Raw genomic sequence first — 27,858 nt, forward strand, 5'->3', positions numbered from 1 at the left:
TTTTTTTTTTTTTTTTTTTTTGAGTTATCCTTGTAGACCACAAGTAGAGAGCACTGGAGTGTCTGTTGAAGAGAAGTGGCTGGATTCTGCAGTCTCTAGAGTCAGGCTTTCATTCTGAAAATCCTGGCTCCTAAATGTGCCAGACATACTTGCACACAAAGTGATATAAAAATTGTTAAGATTTGATTTAGAATTTGTGACTTCCAATGATGGAGTTGAGCCAAACTCTACCTTTGTGCTATCTGCAAACATGTTGTTTGCTAATAGAATTAAAAAGAGTAATGGAGCAGCAGTGAGAGGATGAGTACTTCAATTGTATCACGGGAAAGAGAAGCACATTTCTCCTCTATTTACAAAGACAGCCCTTAGTCGGGGAGGCTGTGGATACTACGGTACACGTTCCATCATTCAGTAGACACTTGTTCAGTGATGGCCAATACCTGCCACTGTTCTAGAAGGTTTGGAACTGGCCCCTGACCCCCTGGGCTAAAGTGCTAGAGAGAGGCAGATGACCAGCCCGTGTGAGGTGAACCTAATGAGCACAGGGGAAGCCTACGCCCGCCCGGAAGGTGTAGCTCAGTCTGGACCCAGTGCAAGGCGGGATCACGCGAGACCTCCCTCCCGGTACAGCTACTCACAGCCTCTCAACGTAGGATTTTACTTTTAAGTCAAATGAAATTCCAACAATTAGGACTGTTTAATTCTTTTGATGCATTCATTACATATTTCCTGAATTTAAAAAGAGGACTAGCAAGGAGAATGTGTTTTAATTCTCAAAATTCAATATTTAACCTGAACCTAGGGCCAGGTGCCATGACTCCCACCTGAAATCCCAGCACTCTGTGAGACTGAGGCAGGTGGATTGCCTGCACTCAGGAGTTGGAGACCAGCCTGAGCAAGAGTGAGACCTTGTCAAAAAAAAAAAAAAATAGCTGGGCATTGTGGCACTTGTAGTCCTAACTATGAAGCAGTATGAGGCAAGAGAATCGCCTGAGCCCAAGAGTTTTGAGATTGCTGTGAGCTGTGACACCACAGCACTCTACCCCAGGGCAAGAGTGAGACTGTCTCCAAAAGCATAAAATAAAATAAACTGAATCTCGGTTTTTGCTTCTTACACCTATTATTTTGGTGTTTAACTGTTTTATGTAGTCACTGTATGCACATAGGGCCATACTGTACACTAAAGCCCACTGGGAGATATCCTGTCCCCTCCCCCCATCCCACCCAACTCCCCTGACAGGACCAACAGGTGCGGTGACTTTGGCTCTCTCTCCTAGTAACTACCCCATATTTCTGAACACCATGCATGGTAGCCATTTTCCTACCTAGTGGTTTTAAAGATCGTCTATTACCCATCACAGGGGAGAACGTGGCCCTTCTGCTTCACATCGCTCAGCTCTCTTGCCACCGACTGCCTTTCCTCTGTCCTGCTAAGGCGAGGATTCCCCGGCAGTCGCTGTCACCCTCAGTATTCACTTGCTACTGCGTGCTGAGGAAGTGGAGCAGCCTGAGGCTCTTCCCGCTCATGTACGAAATGGGGTCTGTCTGAAGTTAATAATGTCTAGACTTCTGTTTGCTTAGATTTCTTTTTCTTGTTCTTTTTTGAGACGAGGTCTGCTCTGTCACCCAGGCTGGAGTGCAGTGGCCCAGTCACAGTTCACTATAACCTGGAACTCCTGAGTTCGAGCAATCCTCTCCCTTCAGCCTCTGGAGCAGCTGGGATTGCGAGTGTGTGCCACCGTGCCTGGCCTGCTGTTTTCTTATTTGTAGAGGCAGCATCTGGCTATGTTGCCCAGGCTGGTCTGGATGCTTCAGACCAATAATGGTGCTCCTTGGTTGGATGCTGCTCCAATAATCCTCTCGCCCCAGCCCTCCAAAGTGCTGCGATTACAGACATCAGCCACCACCCCCAGCCTGCATAGGTTTCTTTACATAAACTCCAGAAGACATATGAAGTTCATCAATTCCTTCCACCAGTACAAATTGACCACCCATCGTGTGCCTGGTCCTTGGGACAAGTCAGTGACCACACAGGGAAAGGCCCCTGTCCGGGGAGCTGGTGTTTACGCAGAGGTGGACACAGAGTCAACAATAAGGCTGTTGTTTATTTTGGGTTTGGGTTTATCCATATCTTTGTTTATACCTTGTTTTGTTATATATTTCATATTAATAATATCTTCCCCAAATGCCACCATATTTTAGGTGATAAATGCCATGGAGAAAAAGAAAGAAAAAAGACCAGAGGGAGAGAGGAGCTGTGAGCTAGGGAGCTGAGGCTCTGGTTGTGGGTGGAGCTCGGAGCTGAGGCTCTGGTTGTGGGTGGAGCTCGGAGCTGAGGTTCTGGTTGTGGGCGGAGCTCCGAGCTGAGGCTCTGGTTGTGGGCGGAGCTCCGAGCTGAGGCTCTGGTTGTGGGCGGAGCTCCGAGCTGAGGCTCTGGTTGTGGGCGGAGCTCGGAGCTGAGGCTCGGTTGTGGGTGGAGCTCGGAGCTGAGGCTCTGGTTGTGGGTGGAGCTCGGAGCTGAGGCTCTGGTTGTGGGTGGAGCTCGGAGCTGAGGCTCGGTTGTGGGTGGAGCTCGGAGCTGAGGCTCTGGTTGTGGGTGGAGCTCGGAGCTGAGGCTCTGGTTGTGGGTAGAGCTCGTGAGGAAAGCCACTTCTGAACAGAGACTAGGAGGAGGCGAGGATGGGAAAGGGCCTTCACGGCATTTCCCGCCTGCGGAGCACACCACACTCTCCCTCGGTCCCTCTTTCCCTGGGAGTCTCATGGCCCCACCTGGTCCCCTCATCACCCTGGAACTTCCCGTGTTTCTCTGCCGTGCTGAACACCCTCTTCCTCTGATGCCAGGCATCGTCTGTCTGGTTGACACCACCATATCTGGAAAGCGCAGCCTCTTCTAGCAGCCTGGGAAGGTTTCAGGGAAGTTGAATTTTCTGGGGCTTACAGATGCAGAGTGTTTGGGAACAGAACTCGGGGGTGGAATCCACCCTCCCTGGGAGCGGGAGCGTTATGGGGTTATGGGCGGCATGACATCCTGCCTCCCGGTGGCTGCTCACACATCTGCTGCTGCTCTGGTCCCTAGTCCTTCATCTGGGAACTGTCTTGGGTTTTTCCTTCTTCCCTTTTTGGAAGCGTCAGCTTCCGGCTTCTTATATTTATTTCTAGTTTCTGATGTGCTTTAATGGCATTGCATTTTCATTCCTTTGCTGAATCCGCAGTGGTTCCTTTCTATTTGGGGAAAAAAGATGTGAATAACATTCACCTGAGGCAGGTGGACATTTGAGATTGTAGTAAAAAAATATCAAGGAAATACTCAACCCACCATATCAGGTGGTGATATAAATATTGAATATAAGGGAATCCATATAAAAATATATTTCACAATTTATTTACTTTTCATGTTTGTATGTACTAGGAAATTATATAAATACACATATATATGTGTGTGTGAATTAAAAATTAGTAATACATGTTTATGTCTGTATGTACAAAACATAGAAAACTAAAGCTTCAAATTAGGTGTAATAATATGTCCCCATTTGCTCAGAACAATTACAGTTCACGTTCTTCTTGTCCCTTTGTTAATAGTGACCTCCCACACTCGGAAATGTCCCGGCTGGGTGACTTTTTGATCGCTCAATCTGTAGGCCCTGCTGTCTGGGTAACCAGCCAGGGCAGTTTGTTGTAGCTTCTTAGTTTATTGAAAACTCTCTTTCTCCTCACCCACGTTCAAGGCCGGCTGCGTCATAGGGCAAACTCGCACCCGTCCCGGTGTCCCTGATGTGTCCACCTCTGTACCCTCGCGCCCGTCCCTGTGTCCCTGATGTGTCCTCCTCTGTACCCTCAGCCGCTTTCTTCCTGCACTATTTCAGGAGTTCACTCCCGGCAGGGAAAGTTCACATTCATCGCTTGTCCTCCTTAGATCACCTGAGTGTTTTTCCAGATGAACTTTGTATTCGTGCTGCCGAGTTAAAAAATTAAAAATAATTTTAATTATTTAAACAAAGCGTTGCATTGTTGGGTTAATTTAGGCAAAATTAGAACCTTGAAAACTTGGAAACCACCTGTCAAAACTATTTTTTTCATCATGACTTCATCTGACCACTGTGTTCTTCAAAACTAATTAATAGATTTATTTGCACAAGTGACTATAAGAGTTTCTATTTTTTCCCTGAATATTTAACAATTTTTGTTAATTATTGTGAATGAAAATTTTGTCTTTTATTCAATATCATTTTAATAGGGTAAAGCATTAATGTTGTAGCCAAACACTAAAATTTTATATTTTCCATTTTTTTCCTGTCAATAATCTTATGTTTTTAATATCACAAACTAGTAATGGTTTAACTGGCCCTAGTTTAGTTGCAAGGGCATTTATTTCTAGAACAACACTAAACTATCTTCCTTCTTGTTACTGATCCCGGCTGAAATGCTTCTCCATTTTCAGGAATGAGCGGAGGCTCTTGACTGGACCCACGCTGCCCACTGCATTCTCATTTATCTTATTTTGGGAACATTCACGTATTTCTATTTTCTCAAGCTTGACTGAACTTGAGCTAAGGCCTTTTATCCTACGTAACTGTTTCATAGAAGCCTTGGAGAGATTTTAAGAGAAAAAGTTGACTAATCTGATTTTTGAAGTTGGTGATGTTCTATACACAGCACAGAACAATGAGCGACGTGTCCACAGCTCCTGCCACACTCCCGGAAGGCCACAGGACACTGTCACTCCTGCCGTGCAGCCATAGATCTGTCGTGACTCTTTCTGTGATCAAGAATATTGGTCCTGTCCAGTCACACAGGATATTGGGCTTTATAAGCAAAAAAAAGAAAAAAGAAAAAAAAAAATCCTCAGGGGACCCACGGTCACAGAGGATGCCAAGTGTTGACTGGTGTCCTGTGTGTCTGTGTAAATGACGGTGTGTCAGCCTCAGAATCACTGGAGGACACTCAAACCCATTCACATTTCCACTATTTAAAAAAGTCATCAATCTCAAATTTCAATTTAGGAAGAAAAGACAAGCCATATCCTTGTTCTGCGGCAGTGGGTGAATGAGGCCTGGGACGTGATCAGTGGCGCCATCTTCACCTTCCTATAACGACCCCAGCTGATCACTGTGTGTCCGTGAAGGCTCTGGTAGCTTTCATTTGATAGTATTTTTTTTATAATTTTACATACATTGTAAAAGCTTGGTTTATGTTATTATTTGCTTGCTGTTATTCGAAAGATAACTCTTACAATCTTTCACCTGAGTTTATGTACTGTTCTTACTTATTTCACAGTTTTCCATTGTTACGTTACAGCTGTTGCTGCCTGGCTTTCTTCTCTAGTTCAGAAACGTACAGTGCGTTTCCAATACTACTGTGGTCATCTCTACAATTTAATATCACATGTGTAAGCCACTCTTTCCTGATTTATTAACGTTACAAATTAAACTAAATCCATAAACTGACTGGTGGACAAATGAAGCACGTGGTCTATTTCTACTTCTTTCATTCTGTATTTCTTCCACTTCAGTTCAGGTTCCGATCTTACAATTGCTTGCACTGTTCTCATTTTGGTTTAGGATCAGTATTAGTATTACCCTTATATTCTGTACCTTTATTTTTTCAATAATTACAGTGATTAAATCCTGTTTTATAATGCTGACCACAGTTGCTCATGCTTGGTTTTCTACTTGAATGGATCTAGTGGCCTGGCCGGGCCATTCAGGCTGCAGCTTTCCACCCTTGAGCGTGGCGGTGGGTGTGGGTTTCTGGTCGAGGGCGTGTCTGGAGAGTGTTTTCAGAAGGATGATTGGCCCAGCGTTTCCTGACTGTGTCCGTGCCCCGCTGCTGCTCACTCCAGCTCCCGTTACTGTGATTCTGGCTTCTTTTCTCTTTCTTGGTGTCTGGCTTCATAGTATTTTTACTCTTTTGCATTTCCTGACAGTGTAGATTTTATGAAATTTTACTTATTTGTTTTTGATACAGGGTCTCATTATGTTGCTCTCAGTAGAGTGCTTTGGCATCACAGCTCACAGCAACTTCAAACTCTTGGGCTTAAGCGATTGTCTTGCCTCAGCCTTCTAAGTAGCTGGGACTATAGGCACCCGCCACAACGTCCAGCTATTTTTGTGTTGTAGTTGTCTTTGTTGTTTAGCTGGCCCAGGCTGGGTTCGAACCTACAGGACCCAGTATATGTGGCTGGCACTAACCATTGAGCTAAGGATGCCGAGCCGATTTGTGAAATTATATTTGCCCAAGTCAGGCTTCTTCAGAATATTTTTAAATGTTTTTGAATGCTGTATGCCTTTTTCACATACGCATTTCTGTGGGGGGAGTTTCTGTGTCATCTTTACATAGGTTCTGTGTAAACTTTCTTTTTCCTAATTTACTCCTTCCATCCAAGTTATTGACAGATCAAACTGGAGCACGCCTCCTGGCTGCCGGCCCAGGTCCTCCTCTGCTGAACCTTGTCTGAGTGCTCTGAGTTACCGATGCTGGTGGCTGGCCATGTGACCAGTGGTTTGTTTTGGTTCTTTTGATATGTTCACAGTTTCTCAGCACTTCACATTGCTACAGAGGAAAAGGAACTTCTGTACTGCCTCACTCGGACTGTCTTTCCCAAAATCTCCACTATAATTTATTTATTTATTTATTTATTTTTGCAGTTTTTGGCTGGGGCTGGGTTTGAACCCACCACCTCCAGCATATGGGGCCAGCACCCTACTCCTTTGAGCCACAGGCCCCACCCCACTATGATTTTTAAGATTAAAAAAAAAGTTTCGTAGAGATATACTTTCCTTATAAAGCTATTAAATTGTGTTCCACACCCCTCCGGTCATGTGGCCAGTAGTTACCAAAGACGCGGAGTCAGAGTTGGTCTGCTGAGTGGGAGCGTTGAGGATAGTCTCTTTCTGTAGAAATGCTGCCTGTCTGCCTGGGCAGAGTGTGCTTGCGGTAAAGGTTTCCCCAGAGCTGGCCTCTGGCCACATCGTCCCAGTGGCCATTGTGCCCCACAGTTGGGACGAGCCTCCAGTCCACCTCCAGTCGAGGATCCTACAATGGCCCAGAGCACAGGTGCGCCCAAGCTCCTCCACGTGTCCCAGCATCTCCTGGGCACCTTAGTTAGTATTTCTGCACCTGAGTTGCTTTATCTGGAAAATGGGCACAATAATCATACCTGCCACACAGACCTGTTGTGCAAATTAAAGATTTCATACAGGGGAAGCACCTCACTGGATACCAGCCACCGTCGTCAGCATGATAGGAACGCAGTGGACAAGATGGATCTGGGCTGTGGACGCCCCGGCCGAGACCCTCTGACTGTCCACAGCTCGCAGACTTGCAGGAGACGTCGGTTTCCTCATGACAAGGAGGTTTGGCACCGCCTGCTCCCTGGTGTCTAACACCTACTGGACCGTAACACCCAAATCGCCCACACCTTTGACATCTCTGTTCTGCCCTCGACAAGTCTCAGCATTTCAGACACTTTCGCTGCCTCTTTTCCAGGAGAACCTTTTATTTAGTTAAAAGCAGTGCATTTCCCAGGCTGTTTTCCCGTGTCTGTGAATGCTAATGCGATTGTCTCGTGGCTTCATGCACAGATGTAGACCTTACATCATGCGGGTGGTTAAGAGAGACATCACAGGACTCCTAACGGCCCAGACGCTATTTCTCTGCTCTGCACATGATACTCGAGGATGAGTTATTACAAAGGCGGCACCGACTGGCTGCCCTCCCAGTTCGAGTCATTTAAACCAGCTGAACCAGAGAATGTGGCCTTTAAATATGGGCTTTGTCTACTTCAGCTCTGTGTAAGAATAGTGAGCAGATGAAAAACCAGTTAAACATGAAGTAGAATGGCTCTGATGTCTATATATAGAAAGTAAACACCACTGAATCATTAGTGTCTTTTGCAAAATGGACTAATAAATTATACCACTTCTACTACAGCTGGTATTATCCACGAGACACCAGCACAGTACATTATATTCTCCTAGTTTTCTGCACCTGTGTCTTGGAGAGCACTAGATGAGCATGACGTTTACAACAGGACTCACTTGATACATTTTGTGTTGTGATGACTGAAGCTTTACGTTAGAAGGTTGCTTCCAAAGAATGAAATGAACACCAACAGTAATCATTTAGTCAACTAAATATCTAAGTATACTAATTAAATATTTTTAAAAGTTTTTGTAGTCATTCATATCTGCTAATATATACAAACTACTTTATGGGAAAACATGTAACCAACGGGCACCTAAGACTTAGTAAGGAAATGTGATGTAAGGACTCTGCAGGTGTCGTGAAGAGTGCGGTGACTGATGAGGGAGCCAGGAGGTTACAGAAACATTATTCTACCTACTCTGTGTGTTCATTTCCTGCATGGGATTAATCTTCCTAAGGAGCCAAAGTGAGAAGTCGTCCCTGCAGGGAGGGAGATTGCTCCAGCCCTATAAAGAGCCATGACTCCAGCGTCAAACATGAGCTGTTGATTCTCGGCAGGCACCAGCCTAACAGCTTCTACTGGCCAGCAAGAGCCAACTACGGCAGGGGGTGGTTTCACACCTGGCTCTCAGCTCCACAGCCACTGGAAAGCTTGAGATAAAACTTACAGACGCTTAGAAATCATTGTAAAACCCACATGCTGTGGCTGTTTTGTGGACAGTGAGTATTCCTGGGTGTGCTGCCATTTCTGCCCTTCACTTCTGAACGCGTTGCCTGGACCCATGTACTCGCGCACCTGGACCCATGTACTCGCGCACCTGGACCCATGTGCTCACGCACCTGGACCCATGTACTCACGCACCGCCATTCTCTCCTCACTGATGGCTTTCACACAGGTTTTTAAAAGCAGGAAAGGCACTTCCTCCTTTTATCCATCATAAGCACGCTAACTACTGAGAAAGGGATGTAGAGAGGGTGCAGACACGGTGCTGTCACCCGGCTGTTCTCACCTCTACCTTTATCACCTGACAGTCAGGAATGTGACCCACACTCCGGGAGGGATATCGGTGTGGATTTCATGCATAGTAGCAGTTTGCTGGTGGATTTGATCTGTGTAAAATATGATTCATCCACTTCTTCGGTTTCTGTCTTAAAATTCAGTGGATTTATGATAATTGCTGGTGACCGAGTCACCTCAGACAGTACATAAAACTTTTGTGATGGCCCTCACTGGCCAACCCCAGTTGGCCCAGGCCCTTCCAGCCCTCCTTGGTGCCATCCACAGCTGCAGCCCGGCTCCAACAGCCCTGACACTGCACGAGGAGACCTGGAGGGAGGAGTCCTCAGAGAGACTCCACTCAGGAGCCTGGACAGTGTCATTTCTACGCATTGACTGCAGAGGGACATCTAAGAAACCCTAATGCAAAAACGCCAGAAGAGCCTGAAAGGGCAGGAGGAGTGAGCTGTCGTCTTCACATCCTTGTCATAAGGGGAGGAGGTGCCGGTGGGAGGTCAGCCTTCTGCAATAGAAGGGGCAGCCGACGCCCCTGTTCAAGAAATGGAGGATCCACACAAAGGAAGCTGGTCCATCATCCAAATGGCATGTTGGATCTCGAGAAATGCATTCGTGATTGTTTAGTGATCAGACAAGCTGTGTTGGAAGGTCACTCAATTCAGAAGGAAGAAAAATCAACCTAATGCAGCCATGAAATGTTTAAATACACGACACACACACCGGCTTTCCCTAGAGCACCATGGCAGCTTGCAGGCTCCCTCGAGGGGCAGAGCGAGATATTTCAGATGGTGCAGAAGACCTGGACTCCCATGACAACTCAGAGATACCTGTCTGGAAAAGAGCAGGACACTGAGCATTTTGACACTAATTTAATTCTGGATCATTAAGGATAATTTCCATAAAGGAAATTAAGCAAAATGCTTGAAAATCTTAAAAGGACAAACTGAGGATTGTGCAGAAGGCTTTAAATCCATTATTGCCATAAATCCAATGAATTTTAAGAGAGAAACTGAAGAAGCAGATGAATCATATTTTACACAGATCAAATCCACCAGCGAACTGCGTGAAATCCACACTGATTCCCACCTGGAGTGTGTGTCACATTCCTGACTGTCAGGTGATAAATTAATTAAGGAATTAGTCATAAAGTAGAAAATACGCTTTTCACTCAGGATGCAGAATTCTGTACTTAACCATGTTTGCAATTGAAATGCAAACAAAACTGACAAGTATCCAATCACAGTATGCAAGCCAACAAAATTCCTAAATACAGGGCATACCAAAAAAAAATGTGTATGCATTTTAAGATAGGAAAACCCTGTAGTGAAATTCTAATACTCAAGTCACAGTTGACTTCTCTTGTAATAAGAGATACAAGATATGATAAACAAGATAACAGACATCATCAATATATATTGAGTATCACAACCGTAATACAGTTCCTTTCATGAAATTGTCTATATCTTTAACGGCACCCTCTGTTCATGCATTTTTCCTAGGACATTTTACAGCAAAGCTACATTAACTTGCTAACCCAAATCAGATTTCCCTCATCTAACAAGCCATCCTTGTAGACCTCACTTACTTGGCAGCAATGCAACAGAGCAGGTAAGGACCCAGGCTCCTGGGCTTTCTTCCTGCTCCAGCTGCTCCAGTTGTGTGAAGTTGACTGTCAAGGGCCAGAGTGGCCGCAGCCAAGGTCGTCAGTGTCTCCAGGCTTCAGTTTCCTCATCTGTAAAATTGGAACTGTAAGGGCACCTGCTCCCAGAGCTGTTCAGGGGTTAGTGTGTGTGACAGGTGAACTGGCACCAGTGTGCTTTACAAAAGGACAGAACTAGCCCTGAGCACCCAGCCTGGAGCTGGACTTCCTGGGTTCAAATCCCATCCCACACTACTGCCTAAACTTTCTGCTCTTCACTTTTAGGGCATAGCACCCTCTACATCATTTTTTTGTGGGGAGAGGTTAAACCATTTGCTACATGAAAGAGAAAAAAAAAAAAAAGCTTGGAGCTCTACCTGCTAGCTGGCTTGTCCTGCAGACGTTCTCACTCAGAGTGGCTGTGGTTTCATCGGAGTCATATCCTACAGTCGGCGCACCTGGTTTTCTGTCTCCCTGGCTGTGGTATTTGAAGCCTGCACAAACCTCAGTTTGTCCTTTTAAGATTTTCAAACATTTTGCTACAACCTCAAGATTTAACATGTGGGACTTGTTGTTGTTGCTTTTTATTGCTAACATCTCCCACAATGGGGCAGTTTTTCCTAATCTCCCAATAATCTTCTCTGGCTGTGCTCAAAATAGGTCTCAAACTCCAGCAGGCCTATCTTTTAAGGTGTCTCAGCGGCTGTAAAAATACCAGTTGCTCTCAGGTTCTGTAGTTTCAATCCTATTATTCATAAGTGGGATTGGTTGAATCAGGGGGTGGCAAACTTTGGAGCATAGGCCACATGCAGCCTGCGGCTTGAGTTTGTAAATACACCCCACAGAGGTGTGACACAGTCTGGCCGCCTCAGTCACAGGTGTCTCTAGCTGCTTTCTCTCTGCCTGAGGGGGGCGGGGGGGGGGGTGTCCCTGCAACAGAGATCACAGGGCCCACCGGTCTGAAATATTCACTATTTGGCCCTTGACTAAGAGATTTGTCAACTCTTAGGCAAGATGAAAGCTTTTCCCAGCAAAATGAGTGTTGTCTCTGTATCACCTTTTTCTCAGGGCCAAGTGGCCGTCTTTATGTTATTACAGCAACAGATTTCAAGTAATTCAGAGAACCTAACCCTGGTTTTAGCCTGCAGGCTTCCTATTATCAGTGTCTGAGTACAGGTTAGAGTGGTGATTTTCAACCCGTATGCACACTGATGTAAGATGGCTCAGGTGTGCTGCAAAGATTTTTAAACATCATTGATTAAATTATTCTTGAAGGAATTTCAAAGCACAGTAAGTATATTCCTTTTTTTAATTTTTTTTTATCAACATAATTTAAGTGTGGCATGGAAGTTTATAGGTTCGAGTGTGACAACAGATTTAAAAAGACTGTAAACCCCTATTTTAGAGTGATTTAAAATTCAGGGGTGTCCAACCTTTTTTTGTTTGTTTTTTTTTTTTTTGCTGTACAATGGAGGAAGAAGAGTTGTGTTAGGCCACAAATAAAATAAACAAACACTAACAAAAGCTGATGAGCAAAAAAAAAGATCCATGAATAATTTTCAAGATGTCGGGCACCAAAGATAAGCAAAAATTTCACATGTGGCCCATGGGCCACAAGTTGCACACTACTGATTAGATGATACCTTTATTAGTAGATCAATTTTCTCAGCAACTTAGGCATAAATACTTGAGGATTAATTTTTCAGTTAAGAAAGAGCATCTCTTCAAGATCAGAAAATTCCCAAAGTAAAGAGGCAGGTTAGATTTGAAATCTTTAAGTCTATGTAATGTTCAAGCTCACATTCATGTAGCTGGTTTTCACCCAAGCAGTCTAAGCAGCTAAAATTCTAGCTAAAATTCCTAGCCAGCTGCTAAAATTCTAAGCAGAGCTGATGGTCTCATGGTCACCCATGAATGGGCCACTTCCCTCTTGGGAACGTTAACCAGGTGTTACCCTAAAGGAGACCAATATTCTCCTCCTTTCCGTGACTCAAAGTAGCAGTTCAGCTACTTCAGCACTTCTCCAGGGAGCTAGGGCTTTCTCTTTGAAAGGCTGCGTTTGTAAGAGGCAGCTGTCTTTTCTTTTCCTTGTAGCCCCACCAGGTAGGACCTGCTGCCTCGTCCCTCAGTGACCCGCTTCCTTTTGTCCTGTGTTCAGGTGGGATGGGAACACCTGTGCACGGCTTTGCTGGACTCTCTAATTTAGTCTGGTCATTGGGATAATGTCCACTTTCCTTTCTTCCAGTATAAATCAATGTGCCCAGTTACTGTTCCTTGGGGACTGTCTTCCATAGCCTCTCATTCTCCCCACCCTTCAAGTTTTAGAGCCCTATTCTAAAATTCCTCATTCATTCTCAGAACAGCAAGTATTTAACAATTGCCTAATTTCAACATCACAGATCTTTTACTAATAATTTTTACCCGTGTCGGAGAATCACTGAGAGATAATACACCAAAATAAGCGTTCATGTCCCTGGGATTTTTTTTTTCTTTTTAAAAATGCATGTTTATTTATCATGCCTTTGGAGGCTTTTAGCTGGTTTTCAAAAAGTGCATATAAAGTTGATGCAGTGGGGAAACAAGGTTTTCCCTCCTCGTTTGTGCACAGAGCAGGTAGACTGAGGGACTGAATTCCCTGAGTCCTGGGGAGCACGTGTGCATGACCTCCCTGTCCAGGTGAGGGTGGTGAGGAGCAGGAGAGGGGAAGGATGAGGGAGAGATAAAGGAATGAAGTGCTGGTGACCACAGGCTGCCCTGTGCAAAGGCACTCGCCATCTTTACTTTGAAGATGAGGGAACGGGCTTGGTGCCTGTGGCTCAAGTGGCTAAGGCACCAGCTACCGAAGGTGGCAGGTTCGAATCCAGCCCAGCCCACCAAACAACAATGACGGCTGCAACCAAAAATTAGCCAGGTGTTGTGGTGGGCACCTGTGGTCCCAGCTACTTGGGAGGCAGAGGCAGGAGACTCGCTTGTGAGCTGTGAGCTGTGATGCCACAGCTCTCTACCCAGGGGGACAGCTTGAGGCTCTGTCTCAAAAAAAAAAAAAGAAAAAAAAAAGATGATGAGGGAATGGAGACAGTGGAGTTCAGAGATTTTACAAAAGTCGCCCAGCTGGCCAGGGTGGAGCTAAGATCGGAGCACAGGCCCCTGCCCACAGAGCCTATGCTGTACCACCTGGCCTCAGACAAGGAAAGGTGGCCTTGGGATGGTCTAGCGGGCACCATAGACAGGGCAGGGCTCCGCAGAGCACTCTGCTGGGTGTTGCCCTGTTTTTGCATGGTTCTAATTTCATGGATTTCTATACCCACAGGCAAAAGTGAATCCTCTGAAAGGTGGGATTTATTGTGGTGAACTTAAAAGGGAAGTTTTGGGGATATAACTATGTTTAACAAATACCTGCTCTATGTGTATAAATAGAGGATGGTGGTGTTCATTGTCATTTTATCAGCAAATGTCCAGGGTGTGTTTGTGCTTTGTGCAAAGTTGATTAGATGTCAACTTATGAAACACAGGCTTTGTGGCCAGACAGAATGACCTGCTCTAATGTGATGAGTCCACCACCTTGACCACAGCTGGACCACCAGCTCTTACCCTTGAAGCCTTTCCTATCCCCGGTCTAGCTCCCTCCACTCTCTTACCTGTTCTGTGGTAGCAATGACTTTCCTGAAACGCCGACCCAATGTAGATGCTCCTCCAGGGATGACCTTCCACCATCCTCCATTGTCATTTTTGGGACTGCAAATGCCCACAAGGCCCTGCCATGCAGATGCCCTCCATGTCTTGCTGCTGCTGTCCACTCGCCTCTGACTTCCTGGTCAGCCTGTCTCTGCATCCCTCTGGGGATGCATCGGTTGGTTTCATCTCTTCACCACTCCTGATTTCTGGGAGGCCGAGATGGGCCCAGCTGGGCACATGCCTGTGGGAACAGGTAATAGGCATCCCTCATTCCTTTAAGCAATGCCAGTGCCTAACTAGAAGTAAGTTAGCATGTCCGCAAGGAACATGAGGCCACATCCTGAGAGCAAGGGAGGTCCTGGGGGTGGGGTGCTGAAGTTACCGGGAAGACCACTTCCTAGCCTGTGAGCAGGTAGCAGAATGAACCTCGAGCTAGTCACAGTTTTCTTGCTGGTTGTCTTGTACAAAATGTGATTCCTCCCAAGCGTTTCTCTGAAGATGGCGGCAGACACATTCTTAGTTCAATGGCTATGAAATGCAAGCTAAGGACAATTTGGTACCCTGTCTTCCTTCACTGGAGTCCTTTGTGTGAAGAAAGAATATTCCTTGGAGAAGGAGGCCTCCCTCCTGACCCCTCAGATCAATATCTCTCTCTCTCTCTCTTTCCTCTTTGTCCATGAAATGGTCTCTCTCATTCCTTTAAAATGTGCAATTTCAGCTGCAATTTGATTCTTGCCATTTCTGCACTGAAATTTCTCCTTTTGGCCCCCTCAGAAGGGAGCCAGCGAGGGGAGTCACCAGGCTAGGCCTCCAGAGCTGACAGGAGGTCACCTGCCCTGGGGCGTCTCTAGGTCCTGAGAACCTGGAGGTCTTCGCTTCTTCCCTGTTTGTGACTTTCCACTGTGTCTGCAGGAGCTTACATTCCTTTCCTTTGAAAAGTTAAGACCTTTTAAACATTGCAAAGGCAGGGTCAGCATGCAGGGCAGGATTACCAAACTGAAGGAAGAGCAAGGGAAGAGACCAGGGCAGATGCCAGCTGGGGCCTTGGAGTGACCAAATGCATCCTTAGGGGGGAGAGTAAGTGACGTGACTGGGGAGATGGCCTGTTCCAGGGGCCTTGACCAAGACAGACCCTCTTTCCTCTAAAAGCCATGGGAGCCCTCATCGGTGTCCTAAACTCCTGGTACCCCCCGTCCGTGTGCTCCTGGGCCTGCGGGAGGGAGGGCGGCAGGCATAGCAGGTCCACGAGAGTGAGCCACGTGCCCTCAGAGCAGGGAGCCGCAGAGGCCTGTGGTCAGTGATGGGTGTGTCTGTGTCAGCGCTGACAGTACTCTGGGAAGCAGAGTGGGACCACTGCAGGGGGGCAGGAAAGAGGGATTCACGAGAGCAACAGTGAGCATTGTCAGGGTGATCCAGAGAGACAGAACTAATGGCGGGGGGTGGGCCTGGGGAGGGATAGAGACAGAGACAAAGACAGAGGGAGATTGATTTTAAAGAATTGGCTCAACATGGCTCAGAATCTACAGAACAGGCCAGCAGGCTGGAGACCTAGGGAAGCAATGCAGCTTTGAATCCAAATCCACAGTCTGCAGCAGATTCCCTGCTCTCCCTCCTCCCCCTCTCCCTACCCCCTGCTCCTCCTCCTCCTCCTCAGGGGTCCTCATTTTCATCTTTTCCAACTTTCGACTAAGTGGGTGACGCCCACTTACACTGAGGCATAATCCACTTTATTCACAATCCATGGGTTTAAATGTTAATCTAATCTAAAGATACTTTCACAGAAGCGTCTAGAATAATATCTGACTAAATATCTGGGCACAGTAGCCTTAGCCCAGTTGACACATGAGATTAACCATCACAGACCTAGACTCAGTTGACCTGGGTGTTGGGTGCACAGGAGGCTGTGGCCGGGCTGGTGAGTGAGGGGAAGGGGTGCAGGAAGGAAGCTGGGGGTCCCATTGGGAAGGGCAGGGGGCAAAGACGGGGACCTCTGGCTCAGGGTGCCTGTCGCCCATCAGAGGGCAGCATCAGTAAGCTATCTCTGGCTTCTGCAGGTGTGACACTGAGCAGGGAGGATACAGGAGTCATCCCCAGGTGACAGAGATGCTGCCTAACCAACCTGTTGTTGAAAGCAGATCAATGGACAAAATCATTTTTAAAAGCACACGCACAAACACATATGTCAAATGTTTATTTTTACTTAAAATACATAAATGTCCATCCATTTGATAATCCTTTCCATCATGGCCCCAGTTTTTGTTTTTGTTTTTGTTTTTTGAGTAGGGATCCACCTAGTGGAGGCTCCAAGCTGATCATTTGCACAATGGTCTCCCTAAGTGATTTCCAGTCTGAGAGTTTTTTAAAGAATGGTGAAATTGGTCCCATTTTATCTAAGTGCAACATCATTTCAGGTTTTTTATTTTTTCTCCATATTTTACTTTTGTCTTGGCCACACCTAATTTGACAACAATCTCATTTAATGACCGGTCTGTACTTAGTCATCCCAGAGACTTAACTTTGTTTTCATAGAAACACGCTCTTCCTTTTTGATGTTTATGTTTCATAGAACTACACCAAATTCAATCATATTACATAATTCCGATTGTGATTTCAACTGGCATACACAGATGTGGGTGCAGGCTCAGGACCCTGGGAGTCTGGGAGCGGCAGCAGGGGGATGCTGACGTCCTGGACAAGGTGGGCACCTCCCCCAGGCTCAGCGTGGTGTGGGTGGTGGCCAACCTGCTCTGCTGAGGGAATGTGGAGGCAGAAAAGGCCTAGGGGGTCAGTCTAGAGTGAGTAAAGAGGAGTTTCTAATGGCTGGAGTGAACCAGCGGGCAGGAGGAGCCGTCCAGCCATCCAGTAGCAGAGAGTGGAGCAGACGGTAGGGAGCCGTGAGACAGAAGCAAACCCAGGAACGTTCCACTGCTTTGCCCTCCTGACAAATACGTAGAAAGTAAAAAGCAGAAAACAGGAGTCCTTCCTGGGAAGCCACACCGGCCCTGCCCGGGGGAAAGTGATTTTGTACCGAGGTGGCGGGTGGTATATAAGAGGAGTGTTTGTAACCTGAACAGTGCCTCCACTTAGGAGCACACCCATTACTCCAGGAAGACAACCAGCCACATCCAAGTGAACCAGAAGTTCAAGAAGACCTTGCACCATGGAGACAGATATCCTTGGATAGCAGTCTCCCCTCTTGATAAATGGGATTGTTTGAGAGGCTTGGAAGACTATAAGTAAGGGAGACAGTGACCTTCACTTCTCAGCTGTCTTTATTCCAGTGTTGAAGAGACAGTGTAGACCAGAGCAGCTGTGCCCTCCCACCCAGCTCGGAAACCACTTGGGGTCTAGGACGGTCCTTCTTTGGGACAGAGTTCCGCCTTCCTGACTTTGCACATGCAAGAGCTAAGCCTCCGAGTCAGGGCCAGGAACCCGCTGTAGGACATAATCCTAAATCCTCAATCCTCGAGGGCTGTGCACAGCCAGGGAGGCCGCTCCACGGAGGAGCCCAGCTGGCCTTTCCTGCTGCACTTACAATAGGAATGAAGGTATCTGGTTTCCTCCAGAAGACTTGATTCCCCAGACTTCTTTCAGCCCAGTTTTTTATTGGCAGGTCCTAGTTAATTCTCTTGATGGTTATGAAATAAAATCAGTACAATGTTAATGTGAATACTAGAATCCAAAATGGAAGGAGAAGTGTAGTTCAGAGCTCCAGTGGCCAGTCCCAGGGTGCACCTGGAGAGGCCCACCCCATTTCTTCATCCTGGGTCCCAAAGCTGCTGCTACTCCAACTGCCAGCAGTGGGGTGGGCAGGGCTTTGCAAAGCTTCAGATTCCTACCCCCAACCCCTGTAACATCAGGGCCATCACATTCTGATTCAGCAGGGCTGCAGATGTCTGAGAGCCTTTCCGGCAGCTATAGTTTGGAAAATACTGTCTTGGTCACAGGTGAATGGTCCAGGGTCCTCACAGCCCCTTGTGCCATCCCTGGGCATGAGAATTTTGGCTGTTACACCTGGCACAGTGGAGGGGTTACTGCACATGCAGGCAGTTCCCCATCTTAGGTGCAGTCTGGTCCAGATGGCTGATTTACCCCCATGTCTGTGTCCCACCCCGGTATCTTTTGAGGCATAACAAAGGTGTCTGTTACATGCACAGTCGGCTCTATGGGGTCGCCCTCCCAACATGGAAGATATAATAGTAAAATCTCCCATTCTTTCCAGTGAAGGAGAGATGAATTCTGTTTTAGGGGTGTGACTGGTGCTAAAATAAGTCCCCTTCTGTTTGCATCTTCTCCAAACTCAAGAAGCCCTGGCTTCTTGGAGCTCAGCTTCCCCATATGCAAGACAAGATTGGTGAACAGGATCAGCTCTGGGGTCCTTTCTGCTTCCCTGTCCCAGCCTTTCCTGGAGAGCTGATGAAGGGGCAGCCTCGCAAAGGACTCACACTATTGTCACTGGAATGGAATGTTTCTCCTTTTAACTTCCATGAGCTAAAAATCTTTCATGTACAGGAATAAATGCAAACTCCCCCAGTGTTCTGCAGAGAGGAGACCCTCAGATGCAGGATTTTTGTCAAAACAGGGAATTAAGGCCATTTTGAACATTGACGTCAATCTCCTTGTCTGTCTGCTGTAATTCCATTTTCCCTGTCTCTCCTCAGAGTGAATGCTCTGTAGACCTGACAGATTCTTTTTAAAGTAAAATTGGCTAATGGAACAGTGAGGCAGGAAACCTAGGTAAAAACAGCAGGTCCCCCTCTGAATAGTAACAGTCCACGTACCTTTGGCGTTTCACAGTCCATAAAATTAACAATCAGAGCCCCGCCTCCTCGGGTGAAGGTTTGATGTCCCACAATTTGGCTCTGTGTGCTTCAGCAGAGAGTTCGACCTGGAAACAGCTCCATGTCTGTGTCTCCCTCACTGTAAACCTCTCCTTCAGTTTCCCAAGTTGAACAAAGCAGTTTGACTGTTGATGCTGAAGATGATGAAGCAACTATGAAACTGCAAGCTCCTAAGTGCTGACGGCAAGGCCCAGTGTCCAGGCCTGTCCTCTCAGGCCCAGGCCGGCCTGCCCAGACAGCATCCAGAACATCTGTGCAAACCCACTGTGGCAGAGAGAGGATGAGCACGTGTGACATGTTGCCGTCACTTCTGATGCACTTCCTGCAGGTCGTAGAGGGATTTGGAGCCTTACGTGCGTCACTGCTGAGGGTGGCGAATGCAGGCACAGTGCTGTCTATCTCACAGCCCCGCACAGTGACTCGCACCTCTGTTACCAAGATCATCGTCTCTTTCAGAGCTGGACTCTGTCTCCTTCAGCTGCCTCTGAACTTGTTGGGAGTGCAGCTGGCACCAGGTGATACTGAAGAAATGTCCTTTGACACAGACCAGTAATAAACTCCCCAGTCAGCTTTGGGTCATATGTCCAGGGGGCTTAGGACGTCAGCCTGTGTCTTCCAATTTTCCCCACATTCTGCTAACCTTGGCCACTGGCCTATCAGCTTATAGCCAGCCTGCGTGTCTAAAAGTTAATTTTTGAAGTGTTTCCTATGGAAAAGGAAGCCTTTTCAAAGTGGCATCTGTTTATTGTTGAATGTCCATTATTATCTCTAAAACATTTAATTTTAAAGAAGAACATGGTAGATCTCAGATTATTTACACATATAGCAATGCTGCTGTTTCATAGGAGGGGAAGGTTGCTGTGTCTTTAGAAGTCACATACTACCTGTCCTCTCAGGCCATGTAGGCAGCTATCCTAACCCCTGAGTCATCTGGGAACTGAGCATGTGCATAGTTGCAGAGGTCACAAAAGTGAATGGCGTAATTACGAAAAGCTACTGGAGCCCTGTGACAGATGCATTGATGGTCTAAAACCCAGGTGTACCAAGCCTGTCCCAGTGCAGATCAGGAGAGCCCCACCCTGGGCCATCTCCCACACCACCCCTCTGGAACTAAGTCCAGCTGTGCATCCCTGAGAAGGAGCATGGCCTCTTGCAGGTCTGTGCTGTGGCAAGGTTGCTACCCATCATTACTGCACACCTTTATTGGGCTCAGAGACCTCTATCTAGAAGGCCAAGAGTTATTCTTGAAAATAAAGCAGCAGAGTGCTGGATCTTGAAAATTCAGAAAGAATTAACAGAAATTAAAGAAACTGATGCTGAATTTTACAGAGACTGATGTTAAATCCATCAGCAGAGCTCGAATGACCCTGGGTGGGGCTCAGCTGTGAGCGGCATGAGGCCAGGGTCCAGGCCAGGACTGGCCTCTGGCTCAGAACTGTTGTCACAACACATCAGCTGCTTGTGTGCTGCTTAATGACAAGGTATTTTATCCTTGTTGGATAAAAGGAAACATTACATACCCAAATCAAAATGTTATTTTTTATTTTCTAAAAAATGGGAGAGTCATTTGAGAAATAGCCAATGACTGCTGACCACTAAGGATATTAAGAATTGAAAAAATGATACCAGAACATCCCACCTAAACTGTTGAGTAGGAACTTTAAATTCCATCATTTCTTCCTGCAGCGCTGAGGATTAGAAAGGTATGCGCCGTGGATGGGCCCTGAGCAGTGGGAAGCACTAAGCTGCTGAGTGCTGAGCCCTGCCGTGCCCTGCCGTGCCCTGCCGTGCCCTGCCTCGGAGACTGACTGAGTTGGGTAATACCAGCCCTTGTGTTGTTCCAACTGGTGGACTCAGGAAAACCCAAACAAAGCAGGGATCCTATGGCAAGCAACTGACCAGCTACTAAACACAGCTTATTACTGTTCATAGAAGCCTGAGACATTAGCAGTGAACCTTGTATGGATTTTGACTTGCTCATGATCTGAAATGAAGACATTTCCCCAGAGCTCAATTTGTGAAACAAAACAGACACTTGGCATGTGGTGTGAGTGATGTGGTACGAATGACCTCTGTCCAGGAGGACCTCGTAATGACTTGCAGTTGGGAGCAGAGGGAAAAGAATGGACCAGCCCAGTTGGAACATCCCCAGTTGAGATCCTGGGGAAGGAGGCTTAATGAGATGGTGTGAAAAGCCTCCAGACGGCCAAGCTGTCTTTCACAGCCTGATGTGGACACAACGGTTATGATTTATAAGGCTGCAGGACTGAGAGAGCAAATGTAAGGAAGGAAAGGAGACATGCAAGCCACACAAAAGCACAAGAGGTGGCAGTGGGGCCACCAGAGATCCAGAAGCAGAATCATCGCTGCCGTGGAGCCCAACACGGAACTTGCGCAGGAAGGACGCAGAATTTAGATGGTTTAGCGTGTAAGAAGAAGCACTAATCTTGTTGACACCAAACAATGGAAGCATTTCCACAGTAAATGTGGACAGTTCCTAAACATTGACATATTTTCTTTTTATGTACATAAAAATTCATATTATAGATTTTCCTAATTTTTAAAAAAATATACTGGAATCTCTTCAGGAAAAACACTTGGTACGAAATAGCTTACCTACAAACAAAAGTAAGTACGAGGCTTTTATATTTAACAACACCCTGTATTGAAGTGGGTTATTTCCAAGGACACTGGAACCCAGCAGCCAGGGGCAAGAAAGAACTACAGACCCCCACCCCTACCCCAAATCAAAGCAACAGGGGCAACCGCCTAGCAGGCGTCCTCAAACTACATCTGCCGGCCACATGCAGCCTGCCTAGAACATTTATCCGGCCTGCCAGGTGTTTTTGAGGCCGCTGCCTGTCCTGCTTAGCAGCAGACTCTTCCCACGGGCCGCAGTCTGGCCCCTCAACGGTCTGAGGGACAGTGAACTGGCCCCCTGTTTAAAAAGTTTGAGGACCTCTGTAAGCGTTGCAGAGCAGGAACCAGAAAGGACACCCCGACTGTGGCGGGGACCGTCTCTGGCCATGGCCCTCACGCCCCTCTCTGTGCCCTCCCAGCTGGTCGGCGGGGAACTGGAGCACCTGCACCCAGACGTGCGGCGGAGGCGTCCAGACCCGGCCCGTGCGCTGCACGCGGCGCGCTCGCCACCACATGGAGCCTGTCCCCGCCAGCCTGTGCCCGCACCCCGAGCCCCCGGGCCGCCAGGCCTGTAACCTGCAGCGCTGCCCGCCCGCCTGGAGCGCCGGGCCCTGGGCCGAGGTAAGCGCGATGGCGGAGGACGGTGGGGAAGGCCGGGGCGGCTGGGCCCCGCGGGGTGACCTGCCCACATGGACCCTGCCCAGTGCTGAGCAGACTCCTCCTGCAGTGCTCACGAACCTGCGGGAAGGGCTGGAGGAAGCGCGCGGTGACCTGTAAGAGCACCGACCCTGGGCCCAAAGCGCGGCTGCTGCCCGACGCATCCTGTACCTCAGAGACCAAGCCCAGGACGCACGAGGTCTGCCTCCTACAGCGCTGCCACGGCCACAAGAAGCTGCAGTGGCTAGTGTCCGCCTGGTCCCAGGTAGGTGGGGTCCCAGGTGAACGCACCCCACCCCTAGAGCTTCCCTCTTTAGGCCTGGTACAGCGATGAAGGGAGCCTCCCAACTCCATCCCCATGAAGGCACAGAAAACACACGGTAAGCCTAAGGGCACGAGTGCAAGGGGGGGGGGGGACGACGTGGACAGGTGTTGCCCCGGTAACACCTGCCTAGGTAACAACAATCCAGCACTCAACGTGGGGGGAGGTGGTCACCTCTTCCACCTAGCATGAGTCAGCAGTCCCAGGGGCTAACCTGTCCCCAGAGACCCCTCTGCGCCCTGTGGTTCAACCGTGTGGCTTGCTCCTGTGTGTCCTTGCACAGCAGGGCTGTGGCCTTCCTCCCGGCCTGCTGGTTTGCCCAGGGCACCTCTGCACAATCTAGAGTGTCTGGCAGCCGAGACAGCTGGAGCTGGGAGCCACCTCGGAGGGAAGCAGTGGGTTTGCCTTCTGTACAGGCTGCTCTCAGGTTTCTGGAAGATTTGTGAGCCCTGGGTTTGCTCAGCCTGCCCCTACTTTAGAGCCAAGCATTACACCCGCAGTTGGGTGGATGCATCCATTGAGTTGTGGGGTTTCCCCCCTGCCCTTGGGTATTAAATTTCAGTACATCCTACTAATATCAGTGACAGCTGGACAGTTTAATTTTCCAGTGAAGTGGTAGCTTTAGAATTTCACCCTTCGTGGCTTCTGACTGCCCTGTCCCTGCCTACACCCCATGATGATGTGCCACTGTGACCTCCAGATCTTCCTTTCCTTATGATAGAGACTATAATGCCTTTTATTTTAAAAATACTAAGGTCCAATAAATGTCATTTAATGTCCACATATATAAATGTCCAAGCTTGCATCTTTGGGGAACATTTTGACCCACTAATTTTTCAAGGGAAACTAAGGCACTTTTCACTCACAGCGTTTCTCTCCTATTTTCAGTGCCCTGTGACATGTGAAAGAGGAACGCAGAAAAGATTCTTAAGGTGTGCGGAAAAGTACGTTTCCGGGAAGTATCGAGAGCTGGCCTCCAAGAAGTGTTTGCATCTGCCAAAGCCCGACCTGGAGCTGGACCGCGCCTGTGCCCTGTTTCCGTGCCCCAAGCACCCCCTGTACGCAGCCTCGGCCCCCTCAAGGGGCAGCTGGTTTGCCTCACCCTGGTCTCAGGTACAGGAAGCCCCAGATTCCCGAAGAGAAGGTGGGCACAGCTCCCTGCCCCACCAGTCGGCAGCTGGCTTGTGGGCGAGCATTCTGCCAGGGCTGTGTCCCACCACGGCCAGAGCCTTGGTTAGGGTTTTCTCCCAGAGTGTGTGCATAGCCCTGTTCCTAGCCATGGATGTGGTTTTCTGATGGTCTCCAAATGTTGACTGTCTTTAAAGTTCATGTGTTTTGTTCTAAATGTCACCCAGTTAGATATGAGGAACAACAATGCTTTCAGTAAATCCGGGCAGAATTTCACAGAGGTGCAAGTGAATGGGGAAGGAGTGTGGAACGTGGGGAGCAGGTGATGGCAAGTTTCTGGGCTGTGTGTAGCCCACCCACCTTCCTCCCCAGCCCTGACCTGGCTCCTGCCAGCGCCAAATATGCCCTCTGGGCAGGTGTCCTATGGCTCTGGCTCTTGGTTTCTGGCTTCCTGCTTGTCCCAGGTCTGTGTCGTCCCTCTTGTCATTCCCCCTGGTATTTCTGCTCTCAGAGCAGGTGGGTCCCAACCCCTAGGCCATCTAGGGGTTGGCACACAGCCCCTGCTCTTCAGGCCAGCCCTGAGCATCCACACTGCCTGCTCCTGCCCAGGAGAGGGGCCCTTCTTTCCTGGTGGCTGACAGAGCGAGCCTCTTTTCCAGGTGCACAGAGGTGCCCTGGCTGCTGCAAGGGCCACTCTGATGCTCTCCTCTCCATGGAGATAAAGGCAGAAGGAAGCAGGCCGAGAGGAGAGTGTTGTGTGCAAGGATAGCCTGTGCATACTCTCGCTGCCACGCCCAGTTCTGCCAGGGACCTCTATTCCCTCCCTGAATGTCCTCACCATTCCTGGCTGGGTGCCACACAGGAACACACAGGAATAAAGGTAGGGACAGCAGCTAACCCTGAGGAAAGTCTCAGTACCAACCCTCCTCTGAGCCAAGTCCTTTATCTCTCTTAGCAGCCTCTTAGGGAGGTAGCAATATCATCTCCAGTCCACAGATGAGGAAACTAAGGCACAGAAAGTCTGCCTCACAGAAGCTCTCCTGCTCAGAGAGGCCCATGTGTACCATGTGACCCCAGAGCGTAGTCACCATGTCAGTGTCCTCGGGTTGTTATGCCCGAAAATATTCTCCCAAATAGCCCTAGTAAGCAGTCCGAGACACACTCCGATGTAAAAGGCAAGAGGTAAGGTTTATTCAAACCCAGGTTTGGACTCTCCTAGTGTACACACCAAGAAAGAGCCTCGAACCCAGGGTGGAGCAAGTTTTTATGGGGTACAGAAAGCAAGAAAGGTAGGGTCCAGTACGAGTACACTTTTGATTGGTGGTTGGTGATATCATTAGTAAGGGAGGATTTGCATTGGTGGCTAATGATTTCACTAGTAAAGGAGGATTTGGATTGGTACAGGTGAGGGGTGGGGGATTTCTTAACCAGAGGCTAGGGTCGTGGCAGCTTGATTACCTGTATTTCAAGGTAATAGAAACTTATTGTTTATTATCCTAAGGTGACTCAGTTTATGGCTCAGTGGCTGTGCAACCTGGGGTGGGGGGAGGCAGCAGGGAGTAGCCCTGCAGGTTTCACTGGCAGAGGTTGGGGCAGAAGGGCTAGGAATGGAACTTATGCAGTAAACAGCCAGGAATGGGGTTTGTGCAATAAACAGCTGGGAATGGGGCTCAGCTAGGAATGGGGCTTGTGCAGTAAACAACAAAATGGAGCTAGTTTGGCTCTCACAGGGTCCTCAGTGGTCCTGTCCCAGGGCTCGCTACTCTACACCCCCCTTCTGGGCAGCAGAACAAACACCCTCTTGGAGCCCATCACCACCGTGGGCTGAATGTTGGCTTTTTAAAAGCAAATGATGGAAAGGAGGCTCTGTCAGTGCCTGAGGCTGGGGCCACATGCTGTGTCCGTCCCTTGGTGTCCAAAGCCCAGCACAGTCCCTGCTCTACACATGGAAGCAAGAAACCAGTAGCTGTTGAGTAAAAGAATCAGTGACAAAAATGAATCAAATCACATATTAATTATTTTGGAACCATTTACATGATTTAAAAAATGGCAAAATCTCTTCTTTTTCAATTGAGGCATAAAATCTCAGCAAGAATGAATTTTTTCCCCAGATGCTGATTATGAAAAAAATTTAGCCCAAGTTTCTGTGTTTGCTGGAGACATTAACAAGAAAGAAAGAAATTCAACCAGAAGGGGCAGGGGTAGCTGCGGATGCTCCCAGGTGTAGGCGTGACCAACCGGGTTCTATGAGCTGCCCTCTCCAGCACCAGCCACCCTGAGAAGCTCCTGGAGCATCAGGGCAGCTGAGAGGGCACCCACATGCAGACTGCAGCTGAGGGGACAGCCGAGGGGGCACCCACATGCAGACTGCAGCTGAGGGGACAGCCGAGGGGGCACCCACATGCAGACTGCAGCTGAGGGGGCACCCACATGCAGACTGCAGCCAAGAGGGTACCCACATGCAGACTACAGGGACAGAGGCCAGAACTGTGGTTCGGGGGAATGTTCAGGAAGATGAATACAGGATGGGAACATCTGCCTCTAGTGTGACCCTGATAACTACGAAATCAGATGTGAATCTGCCCACTTCTTCCCTGGCTGCCATACTCACATATTGAAACTGAATAATTGACAACTTTGGCTGAAAGTAGGTTTGAAGCATAGCAGGGACGCCTCCCTGATGTCCCAGATGCAGGTACAGAGCCCGGCCACCCCTTATCCAAAGAGGGAAAATAAATAAGAGCCAACCATGCCCTCAGCTTGCAGTTTTCAGGAGTCTGTTTCCAGCTCCTCTGCTCTGGGGGGTAGGTGGAGGCCTATGAGTCCTGCAGCACCTACTCCCTGTCCCAGGGGGTTTAAGTCACTTTGCAGGTCTGATGGCAGTGGGTTCTGGAAAGAAGCCAGCAGGTTTGGTGGCTGCTGGCTCACTGGTCCGCTGGTTGAGTCTGGCCTGGGGAGCAGCCTCAGCCTGCAGGAATGAGCCTAGGACCCTGTCCTGTAAGCCTGGGCACATGAGACCCCATTTTTCACAGTATTATCTTTGCATTTTTAAATCCACCCCCCCGGCTGGGGACTTCCACAATGGCACTTGACCCCATTCTCTTGCAGGTGCTCATTTAAATGCACACATTCTTTACATTCTTGAACTGATAGCCCTTTGAGCACAATTTGCATAACTTAGTCTAGACTGTGTGCTCGGGTTCCTCTGTCCCTGCAGTTTCTTATCTGCTGGTTTCTCCACCCAACTTGGCCTCGAGGGTCCCACTCATATTTTGTGGGATGTCCACTTGGCCACCAATGGGAGATGGTCTAACCAGCCTGCCCCCTCCCTCCTGTGCGCTGGTGCTACTCAGAGTACTGGGGGCCTAGAGGACACCACTAGCTCAGCAAAATGAGCCCCAGCTGCACGTCACCTCCCGCAGCATGGGGAGCCCTGGAACTCAGGGTTTAGAAGGGACTTGTTTATTTATTTTTTTAGAGACAGAGTCTCACTCTGTCACCCTCAGTAGAGTGCAGTGGCATCACAGCTCACAGCTCCTGGGCTTAGGCAATTCTCTTGCCTCAGCCTCCAAGTACCTGAGACCATAGGCGCCTGCCACAAAGAAGGGACTTACTTTTATGATATCTTCACCAAGTTTTTGCCCGTGAGGACTGCCAGAAAGGGGGCCCAGTGAGGGCATTCCCCGGTGTTGCTATTTCTCTCATGTCAGGCTCAGAGAATAACCCTGGCACCCCTAGATATGCATTAGTTTCCTTGTCTATCAAACCATCAACAACTCACTCACTCAAGAACATTCTAGACTCCTGGGCATTTCTCCCTTCTACCTATACCTGAGGTTAACCCAGAACTTGACCAGCCACCCAGAGAGCGACCACCTTGAAAGGTCCGGGTAGCAAGGAGATGTGTGCAAGAGGGTGGGCGGTAAGAAGAAAGGAGGGGTTGCCACACCCAGCGGTGTCCAAGCCCAGCCAGCAGGACTGTAGTTAGGGAAGAAGCCAGCAGGACTGTAGTTAG

General features: G+C 48.3%; 1 protein-coding gene across 1 annotated transcript in view; it reads left to right on the top strand.

Moving 5' to 3' along the window:
• Positions 1 to 27,858, top strand: part of ADAMTS16 (ADAM metallopeptidase with thrombospondin type 1 motif 16) — a 131,327-nt gene that overhangs the window by 98,460 nt on the left and 5,009 nt on the right. The window contains exons 19-21 of the mRNA XM_003800890.1: positions 22,156 to 22,357; positions 22,464 to 22,658; positions 23,604 to 23,828. Coding sequence (XP_003800938.1) covers positions 22,156 to 22,357; positions 22,464 to 22,658; positions 23,604 to 23,828 — 622 coding nt within the window. The remainder of the gene's footprint in view (positions 1 to 22,155; positions 22,358 to 22,463; positions 22,659 to 23,603; positions 23,829 to 27,858) is intronic.

Source organism: Otolemur garnettii, unplaced genomic scaffold (genome assembly GCF_000181295.1).
Source record: "Otolemur garnettii isolate 467f Iridium unplaced genomic scaffold, OtoGar3 scaffold00188, whole genome shotgun sequence".
Lineage (NCBI taxonomy): Eukaryota > Metazoa > Chordata > Mammalia > Primates > Galagidae > Otolemur > Otolemur garnettii.